At 46.0% G+C, this 18,089-nt stretch overlaps 2 protein-coding genes across 10 annotated transcripts in view; one reads left to right on the forward strand and one right to left on the reverse strand.

Annotated features, from left to right (window-relative positions):
• LRIG1 (leucine rich repeats and immunoglobulin like domains 1) overlaps positions 1-5,985 on the forward strand; it is a 126,815-nt gene extending 120,830 nt beyond the window's left edge. For all 4 annotated transcript variants that reach the window (XM_007984912.3, XM_038003685.2, XM_038003684.2 and 1 more), the window contains 6 exons: positions 598-879; positions 1,404-1,823; positions 2,390-2,515; positions 3,167-3,313; positions 3,935-4,207; positions 4,306-5,985. In XM_007984912.3, the coding sequence (XP_007983103.3) occupies positions 598-879; positions 1,404-1,823; positions 2,390-2,515; positions 3,167-3,313; positions 3,935-4,207; positions 4,306-4,532 (1,475 nt within the window). In that variant the 3' untranslated portion in view covers positions 4,533-5,985. The remainder of the gene's footprint in view (positions 1-597; positions 880-1,403; positions 1,824-2,389; positions 2,516-3,166; positions 3,314-3,934; positions 4,208-4,305) is intronic.
• Positions 4,987-18,089, reverse strand: part of SLC25A26 (solute carrier family 25 member 26) — a 161,442-nt gene continuing 148,339 nt past the window's right edge. For 3 of the 6 annotated variants that reach the window (XM_007984917.3, XM_038003688.2, XM_007984916.3), the window contains 3 exons: positions 15,242-15,306; positions 14,183-14,256; positions 6,706-7,095 (listed from right to left, as the gene is read on the reverse strand). In XM_007984917.3, coding sequence (XP_007983108.1) covers positions 6,978-7,095; positions 14,183-14,256; positions 15,242-15,306 — 257 coding nt within the window. In that variant the 3' untranslated portion in view covers positions 6,706-6,977. Of the gene's footprint in view, positions 6,390-6,705; positions 7,096-13,376; positions 13,585-14,182; positions 14,257-15,241; positions 15,307-18,089 lie in introns of those variants that run through there. The other 3 variants (XR_495282.3, XR_005242075.2, XM_073009955.1) reach the window with 2 other exon arrangements.

Raw genomic sequence — 18,089 nt, forward strand, 5'->3', positions numbered from 1 at the left:
CTGACGTGTGGCTGGATGCATCCCACTCTGTCGGGACATCGATCTTTAGGCTGAGCAAACTAGCAAGCTGAATGCTTCCTGCCTGGGTATACAGCAGTGGGCAGGAACACCCTTGGTAAACACCCGTCCAAATGGATGAGCCATCCCATTCATCCCATGAACACCCGTCCAAACGCATGAGCCATCCCATTGCTCTCCCAGGGTGGAGGCATGCCCGCCTTCCCTCTGTAATTCCATCTCCACAGCATCTTTCCTGGTGGGTAATTAAGGCAGGCAAGCATCAGGCCCTACCTTGCGTGGATGGGCACCCCCTGCAACCCCCGTATAGACACTGCCATGTAGAGTAAAAGCCTTTGCTTTGAAGGGACTATAGCCAGCCTAGGCTGTACAAGGCAAGGCTGATGGAAGTGTTCCAGCTGTGGTGGGAGAAGCTGGGGGTTCCTGATTCACAGGTGGCAGGAGTGGTCCTGGGCAGACATTAGGAGAAAGGAAGTGAACTGGCACTGGGCACAGTGACAGGTAGGTGTTTGCCAGAAGACTTCCTGGCTTTGCATCTAGCCGTCCCATAACCCGACTCTGTATACATATGTTTTCCAGTGTTGCCATCATTCACCAAAACGCCCCACGACATAACCATCCGGACCACCACCATGGCCCGCCTCGAATGTGCTGCCACAGGTCACCCGAACCCTCAGATTGCCTGGCAGAAGGATGGAGGCACGGATTTCCCCGCCGCCCGTGAGCGACGCATGCATGTCATGCCAGATGACGACGTGTTTTTCATCACTGATGTGAAAATAGACGACGCAGGGGTTTACAGCTGTACTGCCCAGAACTCGGCTGGCTCCATTTCAGCTAATGCCACCCTGACTGTCTTAGGTTTGGCTGTTGCTCCATGGGTGTGTGTGTGTGTGTGTGTGTGTGAGAGAGAGAGAGAGACTCTCAGATACTCTGTGTGGCCGGGGTGGTATGTGTGGTGGGCCTTTCGACCCTGTTTGAAATTTGGGGCTGCTTTTTGAATTAATTTTTCTTAAGTGGTTCTATCTCTTTAAAAGAAATGATAGCTGGTGAATTAAGAGTCTTCATAGGGTTTAGATATAGAACATTCTAAGAACTGGACAGGATGGATGTGGGCTTGGTCAAGAATAGGGACACAGGCCTGACACAGGACAGTTAGGGAATAGCGGGGGCTTTTGTCAGCAGAGGTTCACTGTCCCTGTGGAAGCACCCCCCCAGAACGGAGATGACTTAGTCGAAGGGTCTTCTCCAAAACTTGCCACTCTGATACAAAATGTCAGATGCATCTCATTGATATGTTGGATTGTCCGTTGTCCAGAAGACAGGGCAGTGCCAGAGCAACCGAGGCCCTGAGAATGACTGAGATCTCTGCTGCCCTCTTGTAGAGACCCCATCCTTGGCGGTGCCCTTGGAAGACCGTGTGGTATCTGCGGGAGAAACAGTGGCCCTACAATGTAAAGCGACGGGGAACCCTCCGCCCCGCATCACCTGGTTCAAGGGGGACCGCCCACTGAGCCTCACTGAGCGGCACCACTTGACCCCTGACAACCAGCTTCTTGTGGTTCAGAACGTGGTGGCAGAGGACGCAGGACGATACACCTGTGAGATGTCCAACACCCTGGGCACAGAGCGAGCTCACAGCCAGCTGAGTGTCCTGCCCGCAGCAGGCTGCAGGAAGGACGGTACCACGGTAGGCATCTTCACCATTGCCGTTGTGAGCAGCATCGTCCTGACGTCACTGGTCTGGGTGTGCATCATCTACCAGACCAGGAAGAAGAGTGAAGAGTACAGTGTCACCAACACAGGTCAGGTGCTGCCAGCGGAGCTGACTTTCAAGGAGGGAGGAATGGCAGTGATGCTGGGGAACTGGGCCGGGTTCCAGTGGCTTTTGAAAGAATCGCAGTGTCTTCAGAACTCCTGAGGCTTTAGTCCCACTAATTCCATTTTAACTTTGAGTCACTTAACCTTAAACAGGAATACTCTCATATATGAGTAACTGACGCACCCTGCAGTTTTCCCTCTTCTTGGTAACTCAGAGGCTGTCTATGCACAGGCCCTGCTGCCATGTAGTAGGTTGTTCCTGAAACCGTCTCCCAGTGCGGTGCTTCTGAGAATCCCGGCTCCCTTCCTGTCACTGGTCTCCACCTCTTGTGGCAACTGGCATCTGCCGGCTGCGCTCTTCACACTGGGTGTAGAGTAAGGCTGAGCAGGTTCTGGGAGGGCCTGTTGCATACATGGACTCCATGCCATCTCTGTGCACAGCCCTGATGGTCGTCACTGGGAGGATCCCCTTCTGAGCCTGACAATGAACGTGTGTCTGCATTTCTTGTGACTGAGACCCTGGTGTTTCATTTGTCCTGTCTTCTTGCAGATGAAACCATCGTGCCACCAGATGTTCCAAGCTACCTCTCTTCTCAGGGGACCCTTTCTGACCGACAAGAAACCGTGGTCAGGACCGAGGGTGGCCCTCAGGCCAATGGACACATTGAGAGCAACGGTAAGGCCTCGGTAACCGTGAAGCAGAGCTCTATGTTTCCGGGTGCTGGAGGTGGCCTCCAGCTCTTTGCAGGGCAGGTACCTGGCATCAGACGGGGCACACTTGGTGAACTAGAAGGCTGTGACTTCTAGTCTGTGACTAAGGGCTGCTGTTTTGGACCAGTCTTTATGAGTTCTGCAAGGTTTTAAAGTCCTGTCCCCCCGCCCAAGAAAGCCACTGGATTGGGCTTAGTTCCTCCCTGGCAGGATAAAGCAGGCTTGCCTGGAGTAGCAGCTGGAAAGGGCATTACAGGGCATGAACCCAACCAGCCCATTCCTTACATGGGGAATGTGCCCAGGTCTGCTCTGTGAGCCAGTCTTACACTGGAAAGCTCTCACCAGGATAAGGTACTTCCAATGGTGGGGGCCTCTGAGCTCTTGCCTGAGACCGTAGAGGCTCACCTTGTAGAGAAATGAGCTGCTCATTTCACAAGGCCGGTGTACCTGCCTGGAAACAGTGATAGAAAACATGCCGCTTGCCAGACCAACAGCCCTGCCGCTCTGAAGAACTTTTTAGAAAATGACTATTCTAGTGGCCTTGCTCATTCCTTTCATAAGGCTTACTGTGAAATACCAAGCCCAGAGTTTCTAATCGTGTTGGAATTCACGGCAGGTGTCTGTCCAAGAGATGCAAGCCACTTTCCAGAGGCCGACGCTCACAGCGTTGCCTGCAGGCAGCCAAAGCTCTGTACTGGGTATCACAAAGAGCCGTGGAAAGCGACGGAGAAAGCGGAAGGGACGCCTGGGCCGCAGAAGATGGGTATGAGATGCTTACCGTCGGAAGTAGTTTCTTTCTGAAGTGGAAATTGGGGCTGACCTAGTCAGTACATCAAAGGGGGAGACACATTCTTAGTCCACAGCTGTCTCCAAATTTGGTATTCAGTATAGAAATGGAAGCTTGGGCCTGGCTCTCTTAATTCCAGAATAGTTTATCCTAAATAAATCTATGGCATGGTAAGCCTAAGCGTGAATTTTCTAGATTTATAAGCAACTTAAATAAGGGGCAAGGCACAAATAAAATGTAGAGTTTCAGTCAGCACCTTTTCACCAGGGCTGTTTTGAGGCTTAATTTCTAATTGTTGAAAAGACCCAACACTGCATAGTACCTAACGCTAATGGCCTTTTCCCCCCGAAGTAGTAAGACTATATTCTCTGAGTATGAAATTCACTGTAAACATGAAAGACCCCACAGTTCACGAGTGGCTTGGTGTTTGCCCAGTCCTTTTTCTGGGGACAGAGTTGGGGGAAAGAGGAAGCACGCATACAGTGTTTGCAGTCAGGGTTCTCACCTTGCACAGTGGAGCTGAGCAGCCTGTTCTCTGTGTGGGCATGAAGACTCCCACAGCAGTGGCTCTAACCCATCTTTGGCACTGTCCTTCAGAACATGGTGGCCGGGTTGTATGCAGTGACTGCAACACTGAAGTGGACTGTTACTCCAGGGAACAAGACTTCCCCCAGCCTGTGTCCAGAGACAGCGTGCAGCCAAATGGCCCAGAGCCGGGTGGGAGTGACGAAGAGCATTCTCCACATCAGCAGTGCAGCGGGACTGCTGCTGGGTCCTGCCCCGAGTGCCAGGGGTTGCTCTACCCCAGTAACCACGATAGAATGCTGACGGCTGTGAAGAAAAAGCCAATGGCATCTCTAGATGGGAAAGGTAACTTTTTACTGTCTTCTGAGGAGTTACTACCAGGTGGGTTGGGAGCTGCCTAAATGGTCAAGTGGGGGTCTGACAGGTCCTTTCTTTCCTTGTAGGGGATTCTTCCTGGACTTTAGCAAGGTTGTACGACCCGGACTGCGCAGAGCTACAGCCTGCATCTTCGTTAACTTCAGGCAGGCCAGAGCGCACGGCAGCCCAGCACTTGCTTGTTTCCAATGGCCATCTCCCCAAAGCATGCGACTCCAGTCCCGAGTCCATGCCACTGACAGGACAGCTCCCCGGGAAACAGAGGGTGCCACTGCTGTTGGCACCAAAAAGCTAGGTTTTGTCTACCTCAGCTCTTGTCATGCCAGTCTCTACGGGAAAGAGAGGTAGGAGAGGCTGTGAGGAAGCTTGGGTTCAAGCGTCACTCATCTGTACATAGTTGTAACTTCCATGTGGAGTATCAGTCACTCACAGGACTTGCATCTGAAGCACAGAAACGCAAGAGGGGATTTGTGTACAAAAGGCAGAAAAAGTATTTGATACCATTGTACATAAGAGTTTTCAGAGATTTCATATATATCTTTTACAGAGGCTATTTTAATCTTTAGTGCATGGTTAACAGAAAAATTATACAGAAAAAAATTATACAATTTTGACAATATTATTTTTCATATCAGGTTGCTGTTTAATTTTGGAGGGGGGTGGGGAAATAGTTCTGGTGCCTTAACGCATGGCTGGAATTTATAGAGGCTACAACCACATTTGTTAGCAGGAGTTTTTGGTGGGGATGGGAAGGAGGGAAGGCCTTGGATTTGTATTGCACTTCGTAGACAGACCCCTAGACTGCTGCCCGGTCAGACTCCACGTGCGCTGGAAGGAGCTTCGGGAGAGCACTGGTCATGTGTGGATGCCCCTGTAACAGGCCTCCCTATAGAGCCAGGGGTGCAGGGTACCATCCACACTTGCAGTGAATTTTTCTTTTAGCTTTAAGTCCTGTCTTTAAGGCATAGAATGAGGGTTGTTAATCCATCACAAGCAAATGGTCAGAACAATTAAGCACTGCCTTTCCTCCTCCTCAGATTTTATGATAAAAGCAAATGTGGCCTTCTCAGTATCATTCGATCGCTAGTTGAGACTTTTAATTAAGGTAAAGGCTGCTGGTGTTGGTACCTGTGGATTTTTCTATAGTGATGTTTTCGTTCTGCCAATATGATGAGTGAGTATTACATTGGCCTTGGGGGATAGAAAGGAGGAAGTTCTTTCTTTTCAGGGCTACCTTATTTCTACTGAGGATCCAGAGCAGGCCTGTCCATGCCATTCCCATGCACAGATGAAACTGAGCTGGGACTGGAAAAGACTTCGACCTTGACCTGGGTTCTGGGTATATTTGCACTTTTGAGACTGGTAGCTAACCATCTTGTGAGTGCCAATGTGTAATTTAGTAAAACTTAACTTACATAGAAACAAGGTCCTTAAAATGTTCCTTTGGCCAAAAGCTGAAGGGAGTTACGGAGAAAATAGTTAACAATTACTGTCAGGTGTCATCACTGTTCAAAAGGTAAGCACATTCAGAATTTTGTTGACAGTTAACTGACTAATCTTACTTCCACAAAATATGTGAATTTGCTGCTTCTGAGAGGCAATGTGAAAGAGGAAGTATTACTTTTATGTACAAAGTTATTTATTTATAGAAATTTTGGTACAGTGTACATTGAAAACCATGTAAAATATTGAAGTGTCTAACAGATGGCATTGAAGTGTCTTTAATAAAGGTTCATTTATAAATGTCAGTACAGTTGGTGGTCCTTCTTTTACAAACGCAGTCATTCTGCCTTTAATTATCTTTCCCCAAAAAAGGAAAAAAAAAAAATAGGCAAAGCAAAATCATATACTGTTTGCTCCGGGGCAGACAACACAGCTAGATTCCTGAGATTTCGTTCTGAATTCTTCTACGCCTGGAGCTTGTTAGTCAAGCTCTAAAATCCCAAAGTGTGGTGACCTTTCCATTTCATCCTGCCTACTTCTAGCAATGTTGTTTTCAAAGCTGGCCCAGGCCCTCCTTTCAGCCTGACACGGAGAATGGCAAGAATGGCTCACCCACCGTGTCCTCCTGCACGAAGCCAGCTGGGCCCACCTAGTCACTTGAGCTGCAGCTGCTCTCTCTCACACACCACAGGGGGCGCTGGACACATCTCTGTAAAATAATACATCGTATGTTTTTATGGGTGAAATCTGAGGGTAATTAAAACCAGCAGCCTAGTTACCCAGAAAGAATGCTTGCTATGCACCTGTGTAGTTCATTCTTTTTTCAACAAAGCCTAACCTTACACAACAGGAATTAACTAGGGGGAGAAACACCCACGTACACAACTTCTTCTCTAAGTCTCCTTTTCCCAAACAAGCTATTCTTTTAAAATGACAATCATCTTGCCTTCTGCTGAATCCACCATCAGGTGGCAGGAAATGAAAGATCAGATACAGATCAAATGAAAGCTCTGAAAGGCCTGGCCTCAGCATTACCAAACTTATTTATTAAGAGGTTCTGAGGAAATTGTTCAGAGTACCGCCACAGACCCCGTTTTCATCTCTTAGCTCTCTGGCATACAGGCCAATGACTTCATACCAGCCAGCCTACACCACGGATGGCACAATCTCGATGCCGGCATCTTGGCAGAACTGGTCTTCAGCACTGGGGCCTATAGTTCAGACAGCTGCTCAGCCGAAGAGGGTTTACACTGCAGGCCCCTCTCTTGACAGAAGTGGAGGTGAGGCTGTCTCTGCTTCAAGGACTCTTTCTGCCAACTCCCAACAGCAAGCGGTGCGTGTGGTCATAAGCCCCCAGAAAGATGAAACCTCCCAGACTGATGGCTGCCATTCGAGGGAAGACACCTGCAAATAATCTAGGGGAAAAAACAGGATTTTAATGTTGTGTGTATTTAAAAGAAAGGTTAAATTCCAATACCCACAGCTTGCTCAGCTCAGTACACCATGCTCTTTAGTGGCTAACTACCACTCACTTGTGAACACTCGTAAACAGCTCACTTGTGAACCCTCCCAAATAAGGCAAGTAATGGCGCTGTCCCAATAATAGTTCTAAAACTTTCATGCCATTTTTCACTTTGAGAGATGAAATTGACTTTTTAAAAAAGGCGTTAAAGAGCTGAATCCTAGGTAAGGCTGGAAGGCACTTCCCAGCCCAGACGTCTAAAGTGGTCTCCAGGGGTTCGCTCGGTGCAGAGGTTTTTGGGCAATGCTGCTGCTCTGCCCAACCGCTGCATTTTGTCCTTTGAGACCCCAAACCCTGACATCACAACAATGAGTCGAACCTCCATGGATTCCCTGTGTTCCTTTTCTGTCTAGAGGCATAAAAGGCAAACGGGCTGTGGCTGTGAAGGGGACAGCACGCTTCCACCGGCACAGTCCCTTGGTACCACAGAAGGCTGCTCACCAGCCAAGGTGCAATGTAGAATAATCAGAAATGCAAGGTAAAACTACAATGCCACAAGGATATAAATTAAGGATTCATTCTTTAAAACTGCCCCCCGCCCCGCCCCAGTGCCTACTCAGATATTTGTGCAAACATCTTCACTGGGGCATTGCTGCTGGTGATACCAGTTACGGCACACTACAAACATACAGTGGATGATGATGTAGCTGATAAAGATGAGGAAATACACAGATGCCAACATAAAAAAATTACAAAACAGGTTTAAAAAACCAAGTCCAAGGGCTATGATTCCATGTCTAAAAGGCATGCCAGGGATGTGCCCTAAACCCTAAACTGAATGCCTGCTGTCTAAGGATTACAGGACACATTCCTGGCCCATGCTTCCGTAACCTTTGAACCTTTTGACCAAGCGTATAGGCATGACTCAGATATTTCAAGTTTGGTCCCAGGAGAAGTTTGGCCACCATAATAAAGTGAATATTGCAATAAAGCAAGCCATTCAAATTTTTGGGTTTCCTAGGGCACCGAAAAGTTATGTTTATACTGTAGTCTATTAAGTATGCAGTAGCATTATGTCTAAAAATTATACATACCTTAATTTTAAAATGCTGTATTGCTAGAAAATGCTCATGAGCATCTGAGCCTGCAGTAAGTTGTAATCTTTTGGCTGGTAGAGGGTCTTGCTTTCATTGATGGCTGCTAACTGACCAGGATAGTGGCTGCTGAAGGTTGGAGTGGCTGTGGAAGTTTCTAAAAATTGTAATTGTTGCGTTGATGGACTCTACTTTTCATGAAAGATTTCTCTGTAGCACACAATACATTTTGCCCACAGTAGAACCTCTTTCAAAATTGGAGTCAATCATCTGAAACTCTGCCACTGTTTTCGCAACTAAATTGATGAAATATTCTAAATCATTTATTGTCATTTCAACAATGTTCACCATATCTTCACCAGGAGTAGATTCACCTCAATAGATCACTTTCTTTCCTCATCCGTAAGAACCAACTCCTCATCTGTTCGAGTTTGATCATGAGATTGTGGCAATTCATCACATCTTCAGGCTCCACTTCTAACTATAGTGGTCTTGCTATTTCCAGTACATCTAGTATGTGTTTCCCTCCACTGAAGTCTTGAACCTCTCAAAGTCAGCCATGAGGATGGGAATCAACTTTTTCCAAAGTCTTAGCATGGTCAATATTTTGACCTCCTCCTATGAAGCCACTAATGTTCTTACTGGTATCTAGAATGGTGACTCCTTTCTAGAAGGCTTCCAGAAATTTACTTTGCCCACATCCAGCAAAGGAATCACTGTCGATCCAGCTGTAGCCTTATGAAATGGATTTCTTCAATAATAAAACCTGAAAGTTAAAATTACTCCTTGTTCCACGGACCAAGGAATGGATGTTGTTAGCAAGCAAGAGAACAGCATTCATCTCCAGCAGAACTCCAGGGTGACCAGGTACACTGTCAATGAGCAGTAGTATTTTAAAAGCAATCTTTTCCTCTGAGCACTAGGTCCCAGCAGCGGGCTTAAAATATTCCAGAAACCATGCTCTAAAGAGATGTGCTGTCACTCAGGCTTTGTTGTTCCATTACTACGGCAGAGGCAGAGTCGATTTAGCATCATTGTTAAAGGCTCTAGGATTTTCAGAAGAGTCAATGAGCACTGGCTTCAACTTAAAGATACCAGCTGCATTAGCCCCTAACAAGGGAGTCAGCCAGTCCTTTGAAGCTTTGAGGCCAGGCATTGATGTCTCCTCTCTAGCTCGGAAAGTCCTAGATGACATCTTCTAATAGAAGGCTGTTTCATCTACATTGAAAATCTGTTGTTTAGAGTTAGCGCCTTCACCGATGATCTGAGCTAGATCTCCTGGATAACTTGCTGCAGCTTCTCCATCAACACTTGCCACTTCACCTTACACTTTTGTGTTACAGAGATGACTTCTTTCCTTAAACTTCATGAATCAACCTCTCCTAGCTTCAAACTGTGCAGCTTCCTCACCTCTCTCAGCCTTCATGGAAGAGAGTTAGCACCTTGCTGTGGTTTAGGTTTTGGCTTAAGAGGATGTGGCTGGTCTGATCTTCTATCTAGACCACTCAAACTTTCTTCATATCTGCATTGAGGCTGTTACACTTACCATTTAGTGTATTCGCTGGATAGCACTTCTTATTTGCTTCAAGAGCTTTTCCTTTGCATTTACAACTTGGTTAACTGTCACAAGAGGCCTAGATTCTGGCCTATCTCAGCTTTCCACATGCCTTCCTCACTAAATTTAATCATTTCCAGCTTTTAATTTTTTTTTTTTTTTTTTTTTTTTTTTTTTTTTTGAGACAAGGTCTTGCTGCTACCCAGGCTGGAAAGTGGTGGCATGATCATGGCCCACAGCAACCTCTGCCTGCTGAGCTCAGGTGACCCTCCTACCTCAGCTTCCCAAGTAGCTGGGACTACAGGCACACACCACCATGCCCAGCTAATTTTTGTACTTTTTGTAGAGACAGGATTTGGCATGTTGCCTAGGCTGGTCTTGGACTCTTGGGCTCAAGCCATCTGCCACCTTGGCCTCCAAAATGCTGGGATTACAGATGTGAGCCACCATGCCCAGCCCGAGTTTTTTATTTAAAATGAGAAAGGTGTGATTATTCCTTTCACTTGAACACTTAGAGGCCACTGGAGGATTATTAATTGGCCTAACTGCAATATTGTCTCTCACAGAATAGAGGCCTGAGGAAAAGCAGAGAGACAGGGAATGGCCGGTTGGTGACCCAGCCCGAACCCACACCACATTTGTCAATTAAGTTTGCTGTCTTTGGTGGACACAGTGCGTGATGCCCCAAAACAATGACAGTAACATGAAAGATGGCCGATCACAGATCGCCACAGCAGATATGATAATGAAAATACTTGAAAGGTGGGAATTACCAAATGTGACACAAAGTGATCATGTGCTACTAGAAAAGGGCACTGAAAGACTCCCTCAATGCAGGGGTGCCACAAACCTTCAATTTGGGAAAAAATGCACTATCTGAGAAGTGCAATTCAACAAAATATGCCTATATTACTTCTGTAAGCAGAAAAAGTTATGAAGGCAAACCTAGTGCATATGCCAGTGAAAAGACTTCTGGTCAGGTCTATGGAAGAAAACTGAAAATGGTCAAGTTACACCAACAGTAGCTATGCATCCTTTAAGATACAGGAAAAGCCTCCGTGACAAGCAAGCTGGTGGCCTGGAGGCTGCTTCCAGCACCTGGCTGCCTCCTTTCTCCCAAGACCTTTGAGCTGTTGGAGGAGGCTGAGCAGCCTCCCTCTGTTTGCAGCACTCAGCGCTTCTAAGGAAAATGGGAGACTCAAGAGTTTTGTGAGGCCCTTTTTAGTTAGCTAGCTAAGGGTTTAAATCATTAAAATACTGCACATAAAATTAAGGACCCCTATAACTTGTCCAAAAATAACCATGAAAATTGTACTGAAAACCAAACTATACTTGTTTTAAAAAAAAAAGGCTCAGCATCATGCATAATGTGTTTGCATGGGGTGGGTGGTGAGGACAAAAACTCATAAATTACCACTATGTCCTTCCTGCCTGAAAAACAGCTGAGCCTCCCTGCTCCTACATTATGAAGGAAAGGGTGCTTGAGCTGCAGGAGACCACACTGGCCACAAAGTTCTCCGCCTTTACTACCTTACTTATTTCTAAACGCCAGTGTCTTGTTCAGCTTCTGCCACTCACAAGTTCAGCTGCTCCTGGCAAGAGGCAGATGGAAGCAGTTTATGGTTTCAATAGATGACCACTGAATCTATTAACGTAATTACGGCCTTAACGTGGAGTAATGTGAACAGTGAAGGCCCCAGCCAGTCTCGCAGGTGAAGACTTTTGAGTTGAGCAGGAGCGTGTTCTAGTGCCCACAGATGAAATGAGAGCAAACGTACGCGCTTCCAGTGCCAGGCAGAAAGGGATGCTCGCGGCAGTGGCAGCTACTACATAAAGGGCACCGTCAACAAAAACAGAAAGCCAGCTGATGAGTGAGGAAAACCAGAAAGGGGCCATCCAGGGTGGGCAGGCTCCCCATCTGCCTTTGGCTACTGGGCTGAATGAACACGCGGTGTTTGTTTAGTAATACATTTCTACTTAGATGTGTATTCCCAGTACGTGCCAGAACAAAGTCTTCACCTGCGTGGACCACACAGAAAGATAAAAGTGGTCGTCACCTTACTTGACCCCGAGAGGGCAGCACCTTTCCATCCCAAGGTGAGGAGATGGTGTCTGCTGGAAAACCCAAGTAGTAACTGGTAAACTTAGCGCGCGCCCAGGGGAGGAGACAGGAGGTGGCAGCAGCGCTGTGTGCTTGGAGACCCAACAGAAGAAGCCGGCGGAGACACCTTCAGGCTGAGGATGCCTGGGACCTCTGTTCACAACAGCCCAGGTTTCTCTGTGACTGCTTTTTGGTCAAATTATTGTCTTTAATCATTAATAAGGGGCTAATCAGAACTCCCTTAAGTGACAGCTGTTGCTAGACGTCTGTAATGCTCTCAAGAGACGACACTGTACAGACTGACTAGAGCCCATGACTTCTGACACTTTCAGAAGATAGATAAGCAAAAAAATCCAGATGACCTTTACAGAGCTGACAATGGGGACAGAGACGGGCCCCTGGCCTGAGGAAGACACCCCTCTTCTGCCTGTATTTCTGGCACTGCTTAGTTTTCTAATGTCAAGTATAATACATGCCACAATCAGCACAGGGAAGATGATCTTCAATCTACTCAACTCCTACCAGCTTTCGGGGCCACAGGGTTGCCAGTCGATCATGCCATCCCCACCTGCCACCACTGTCTCCAGAAAGGCAGAGGGGCTACGGCTCTGCACAGCTCCACAAAGCTAAGGTCGACAGAAGAGGTTTGCCCAACAGCTGCCACAGAATCAAGCATGAACTCCACTGAAATCAGTGAGACAGTGAAATTTGGCACTTTGGCTTTCTAGTCCAAAAAAGCCACTGAATGTGACTTCTCTGTGGTATGTAGTCCAACTGCTATTTGAAACACATAAGAACTTTGTTGTTGTTGTTTTCTGAGACAGGGTCTTGCTGTCACCCAGGCTGGAGTGCAGTGGCGCAGTTGTGACTCACTACAACCTCGACTTCCCGGGCTCAAATGATGGCTCAGCCTCCTGAGTAGCTGGGACTACAGGTGCGTGCCAGCACACCAGGCTAATTTATTTATTTTTTTTTTAGAGAGACAGTCTTGCCATATGGTCTCAAACTGCTAACCTCGAGCAACCCTCCTGCTTCAAAGCCTCCCAAAGTGCTGAGATGACAGGTGTGAGCACCTCACCCAGCCCATAAAGACCGTTTACCTGCTACTGGCTAAGTGGCTTCAGGACTCATTTTTCTCACACCATTCCTTTGTTTGCTGTGGAACTGGCAGCAGAATGAATGTGCCACAGATACAAGCAGCGCTCACGATATGGCAGTCCTAAGTGGCAGGCTCCCAGCACACACGCCCCCACTCGGCCCTTCCCACGCTCTCACTAGACGTCAACAGCCAATGATTCCTCTGGCTTCACCCCAGTTCTTGTTTCAAAACCGTGACACCCTTCAGGCACCCAACATCAATCCCTCAGAGTTGTCACATTCAACAAAACCATCCAATATCACCAATTTTTCAAACTTCCAACTGGAAAATTTCAATCTAGGATGGGCTGCTCTCCTACAAAAACTGTAACTGGGGCCTGACTCACCTACTTCATGTTGTCCAGACCATCAAATAGCTGAGATTAAAACTGCCAAAGGTACACAAAAACTACCATCAAATAAGTGATCCAACTCGGCATCAGGATGAAGAGGCGGCACTGCCAGCTGAGACGCCTGAAGTCCAGGCAGCTGCCGACCCTCTCCAAAGGGAGGCCACTGCTTTGCTCTTGCACGAAAATCCCTGGTACATGGTCCCTAAGAGAAAAATCATCATTTCACATGCCTGTAAGATCCCAACATTCAGGTGGCTTTACAAGTTTATGGTGTCAAAGCAATGTTGAAATCTCTTGCAGAGAGACCTTTTTAGGACATGAAGCTAGAAGTTTGAGGCACTTCTGTAGTACAATGGTTCTCAACTGATGCTAATTGTGGAGTCATCCCACCTGCACTGTGGTACGTTGAAAGTAATTTGTTACTAATAATAGTTAAAAACATCAAAACCACAAATGCTTTCTTCTAACAATGTTACCTTCACTCCCTTGTATTTCTGCACCGTGTAACCAAAAGCCCATTTTATCACTGCTGCAGCCCAGACCCTGGTGAGGGCCACACATGTGAATTCCATCTAACATCAAGATGGGCAAGGCTGAGAACTGCCTGATTGGAATACTCCGTCAATTTGATTTGCTACATTATCTCATATATACAACATCAACTAGAATATTTTGCACAATATATAGAAACTCAAAGCAGAACATAAGCAGAAGGGAAGGAGAGGTGTTCATCCAAAGTCAGGCTAAAGGGGGAGGAGTAGTGGAGAGGAAGAAAGGCGGGACGGCATTCCCCGTCTTACCCTGCCAGCCCCTGTGACTGCCAGACCCCATGCAGGGCAGAGAGCACGTTCCCATTAGCAGTGCTGGAGCCAGCCTGTGTGAACAAAGAGAAACCTGTTATCTTCTGAAGCTCCCAATCACACACTTGCCTCTCAGATATCCTCAGATGCACAGCTCCCCATCACCCTCATCTAGGACACAGTGTCAGATACCAGGGAGTTTCTTGGCAATCAGGACCTGGCTCGCTTGCCCAGAAGCGTTTACGCTCAGATATGCAGGCAAGCAGGGATGTGGCCCACGCCACACGGGAGGCTCTGCTTATCAGAGCTCACGAGATGAATGACGAACTATTTAACAGGAAAAAGAAGCATCATGAAGCAATGTGAGGAGGGCAGGGAATCATTAGTGTAAACGGTACAACTATGAAACTTGCCTAAGCAGCTAATAAGCATATTTAATAGAGTGCCGTTTAAATGTTCCATTTACAACGTGATCAGCATTCTTAGGTTGGATCCTGCCACCTCCATACTAAAATCTGGCCATATTTGTTCTACTTTTCCAAAAACATAGGACTTTTTTTGGTTTGGTTTGGTTCAGGTATGTTATATGTATGGCATTCTTTCAACTCTCTATCTAGCGGGGTTTTTTAAAACAATTTTTCTCTTAAACAAAATGGTTTCAACATTTCTGACAACTGTCTTAACTCATCCAGTCAAGGCCAACCGTGACCCTAGGTTCAAAGCCTGCCACATGGCAGGAGGCTCGTCAACCTCTCTGAGCCTTAGGTTTGTCAGCAGTACAAATAGAGTTTATCTGAAGATAGTATTACCAGGCAATGGCCCTACCAGCCCTATGTGCTTACATAACACAGGGGAAAATGCCTGTGAAATGGTACAATGTTATATAGACACTGGGGATACTGTTCCATCAATGGCGGTTTTCTTAGAGGTTCCACAGGCAGCATAAGATGCTATTACAGGTAAATGGTAGCCGTTTGTGTTTACTTTATATACGTGTAGTCCTAGTGCTAACAGATATGAGCATCTGAAGTGTCTCCATTACATTATTTTGCCACTTACCTTTGCCAGCATAATTCTTGTCTTTGCCACATCTAGAGGTGTGGTGACTGCAGCGGCAAATCCACCTGTGCAAATAATACCCAACACCCAAGTGAGATACTGTTTACTGTATTACATGATAATTTTGTCATTTTTAGAATTCCTGACTCTGCCCAAATCACTTCATCATTATGGACACTGATTATGTACACTGATTCAAGAACACGATGCACACATGCACAATCTTTATCCACACGCTTCATTTCTTTTGCAGTGACAGAACTCTACCCACTCAGGTGAAAAATACAAGGCTCCACAATTTATCTTGCTCTCTCATTAACTAGCAAACGAATGAGTGTGTATATGTACGTACATGATGTATGTGTACATGTATGACATACATGAATATGGCCAGATGCCCACTCTCAGTATGTGAGACCCTCTGCTCCTAATGGTTCTCAAAGGGTTCACGACTTTCTATGGGCCACTGTCTTTTTTTTTTTTTAAGACGGGGTCTCACTGTCTCTCACCAAGACTGGAGTACATTGGTGTGATCATAGCTCACTGCAGCTGCACCCTCCCAGGCTCAAGTGATCTTTCCGTCTTAGCCTCCTCCTGAGTAGCTGGGACTACAGCTGCACACCACCATGCTTGGCTAATTTTTAAATTTTCTGCAGAGATAGGGTCTTGCTATGTTGCCCAGGCTAGTCTTGAACTCCTTGCATCAAGCACTCCTCCTGCCTCGCCTCTCAGAGTGTTGGGATTACAGGCGTTAACCACCATGCCCAGCCTGGACCACCGTTCTTTAAAGTGACTACTTCAAAATGCTTCTATCATTTCTGCTTTGCATATAGCAAAATGGACAGAGTCACATGTAACATTGTGGGGATTTTTGGTATACATGGCTGGATTCTTTGAATTAAAGGAGCAAAGCTTTTTGTGTTTCACAGGCTCCTGATAGCAGGCTAGTCAGAGTTACCACATTTCTAAGCTCTCCTCTACATCTTCTTAGCCTGAGTCTTGCTTCAGCACGCATTCCACGTTATGGCTTCCTTCCTACCTTCTCTCTCATGTTTGCGTTATCTGAATGTCATGACGACTGAACTGTACACAGATTGGACTTTTTGAAGGACTTTCTGTTTTAACATAAACCAAGTTTATAGTATCAATATTTCATTTAGTGCAGTACAAAGATATATTCTAAATCCCAAGAGGCCCTATGAGAGAGAAATAATAAACCCTAAAAGGTGTTATAAAGATTCAGCTTCCAAGAGCTAGGGGGAAACAGGCAGTGTTACAAGGGCAACAGGACACACGTATGTGAAGGATACTCCAGAAACAGCACTGCTTTCCTTCTCACTTTTGTGGCTTGTAGACAAGAAGATCATTTGACCTCTTTCTAAATATGATGCTGAAATAAGATTATACGAAGCCTCCTCTATATGGTAACATTTATTATGACACTGACTTTTTGAACGGTGTACCTATTTACGCTCTCATGGTCCACTTCTGGTTACCCCTGACTGTCACAGACTTTAGGGGTAAGTACTATCAACTGACATGAGTATTTGAATCCCCTTTGGTTTACCCATTTCAAATTATGAGTATGTAAAACTCTTTGTCTTAAATTCAGAGGCTGTCTGAAATTCAGAGACTTGCTAAGCTTTGTGTCTTTTAAATTTTTGTGGACTTGGTCTTGAAATCCTACTCTTGTAACCATATATTCTGCCCTGGAAAAGTAAATATACTTTTAGTTACACAATGGGTTCCATGAACATCCATGAACATCCATCCATGCGTCCAGCCATCCCTCCCTCCCCCTCTCCCCCAAGAAAGGAAGAAAAGGGAAAAAGACACAAGACACAAAGGCAATAAACTTTACGATCTCAAACTTCTTATACCCCGAAATAATGTATTTGGTTTTGTTTCCCTCACCAGCAGCAAGGTCTAGCCTGAAAGAACCCTTCTTTGGAGGTGGAAAGACCAACGTTTAAATCCCTGCTCTACCAGTTGTCCAGCCTTAGGTAATTACTTATTCTGTAGCTGAAGCACCTTATGAGCTAGGGACTCCTACTACCCCATGCTACAGGTGGGGAAACTGAGGCTTACGGAGGCTAAAAACAAGATTTTACTTAGCGCAGAGCTGAGACAGGATCTTAAGTCTGTATTGACTCCAGAACTGGGACTCTTAGCCACTGGTCTCCTAGTGGCCTCAGTTTTCTCATCTGTAAAATGCAGACAGTAGTATGACACAGGAATTAAATGGGCCTACGCAGCACGTCTGAAACAGCATCTGGCTCACAGCAGTAATCAAAAAAATAACTCTTTCCTGGGTGGGCAGAGCTAATGAGTGATTTTTCTTTGTACCTCTAGACCAGCACACACACAGCAGGCACTCGAAAATGCTTCATTGGTATCCTGTTCTCTAGTTAAATTTTCTCTAGTGAAATTTTCTAGTTATAAACTGAAAATATATATAGTCCTATTCTCTAGTGAATATACAGTCCTGTTCTCTAGTGAAATTTTCTAGTTATAAACTGAAAATTTCAACTCATCCTCTAAAAGGCAGGGAAAAGTAAAGGTAGCAGCTAATATCTGCAGTGCTTACTTCGTATCTGGCATGCCAGGAATGCACTAGGCACATTGATTATTTGATCTCATTTGCATAGGGTTACTACTCCCATCTTACACCCAACTTACTTGCCCAGGCCACACAGCTGGTGCGGGACCTGGGACTGTCACATGTATCATGACTCCAAAAGTATTACTTGTTCCACTACATAATGACTTTGATATATAAGACAAATTAAAATTTGTTCAATGGTTAAAACTCACTTTCATATGTGAAAATGTTCACAAACGATCCTAA

Source organism: Chlorocebus sabaeus, chromosome 22 (genome assembly GCF_047675955.1).
Source record: "Chlorocebus sabaeus isolate Y175 chromosome 22, mChlSab1.0.hap1, whole genome shotgun sequence".
Classification (NCBI taxonomy): domain Eukaryota; kingdom Metazoa; phylum Chordata; class Mammalia; order Primates; family Cercopithecidae; genus Chlorocebus; species Chlorocebus sabaeus.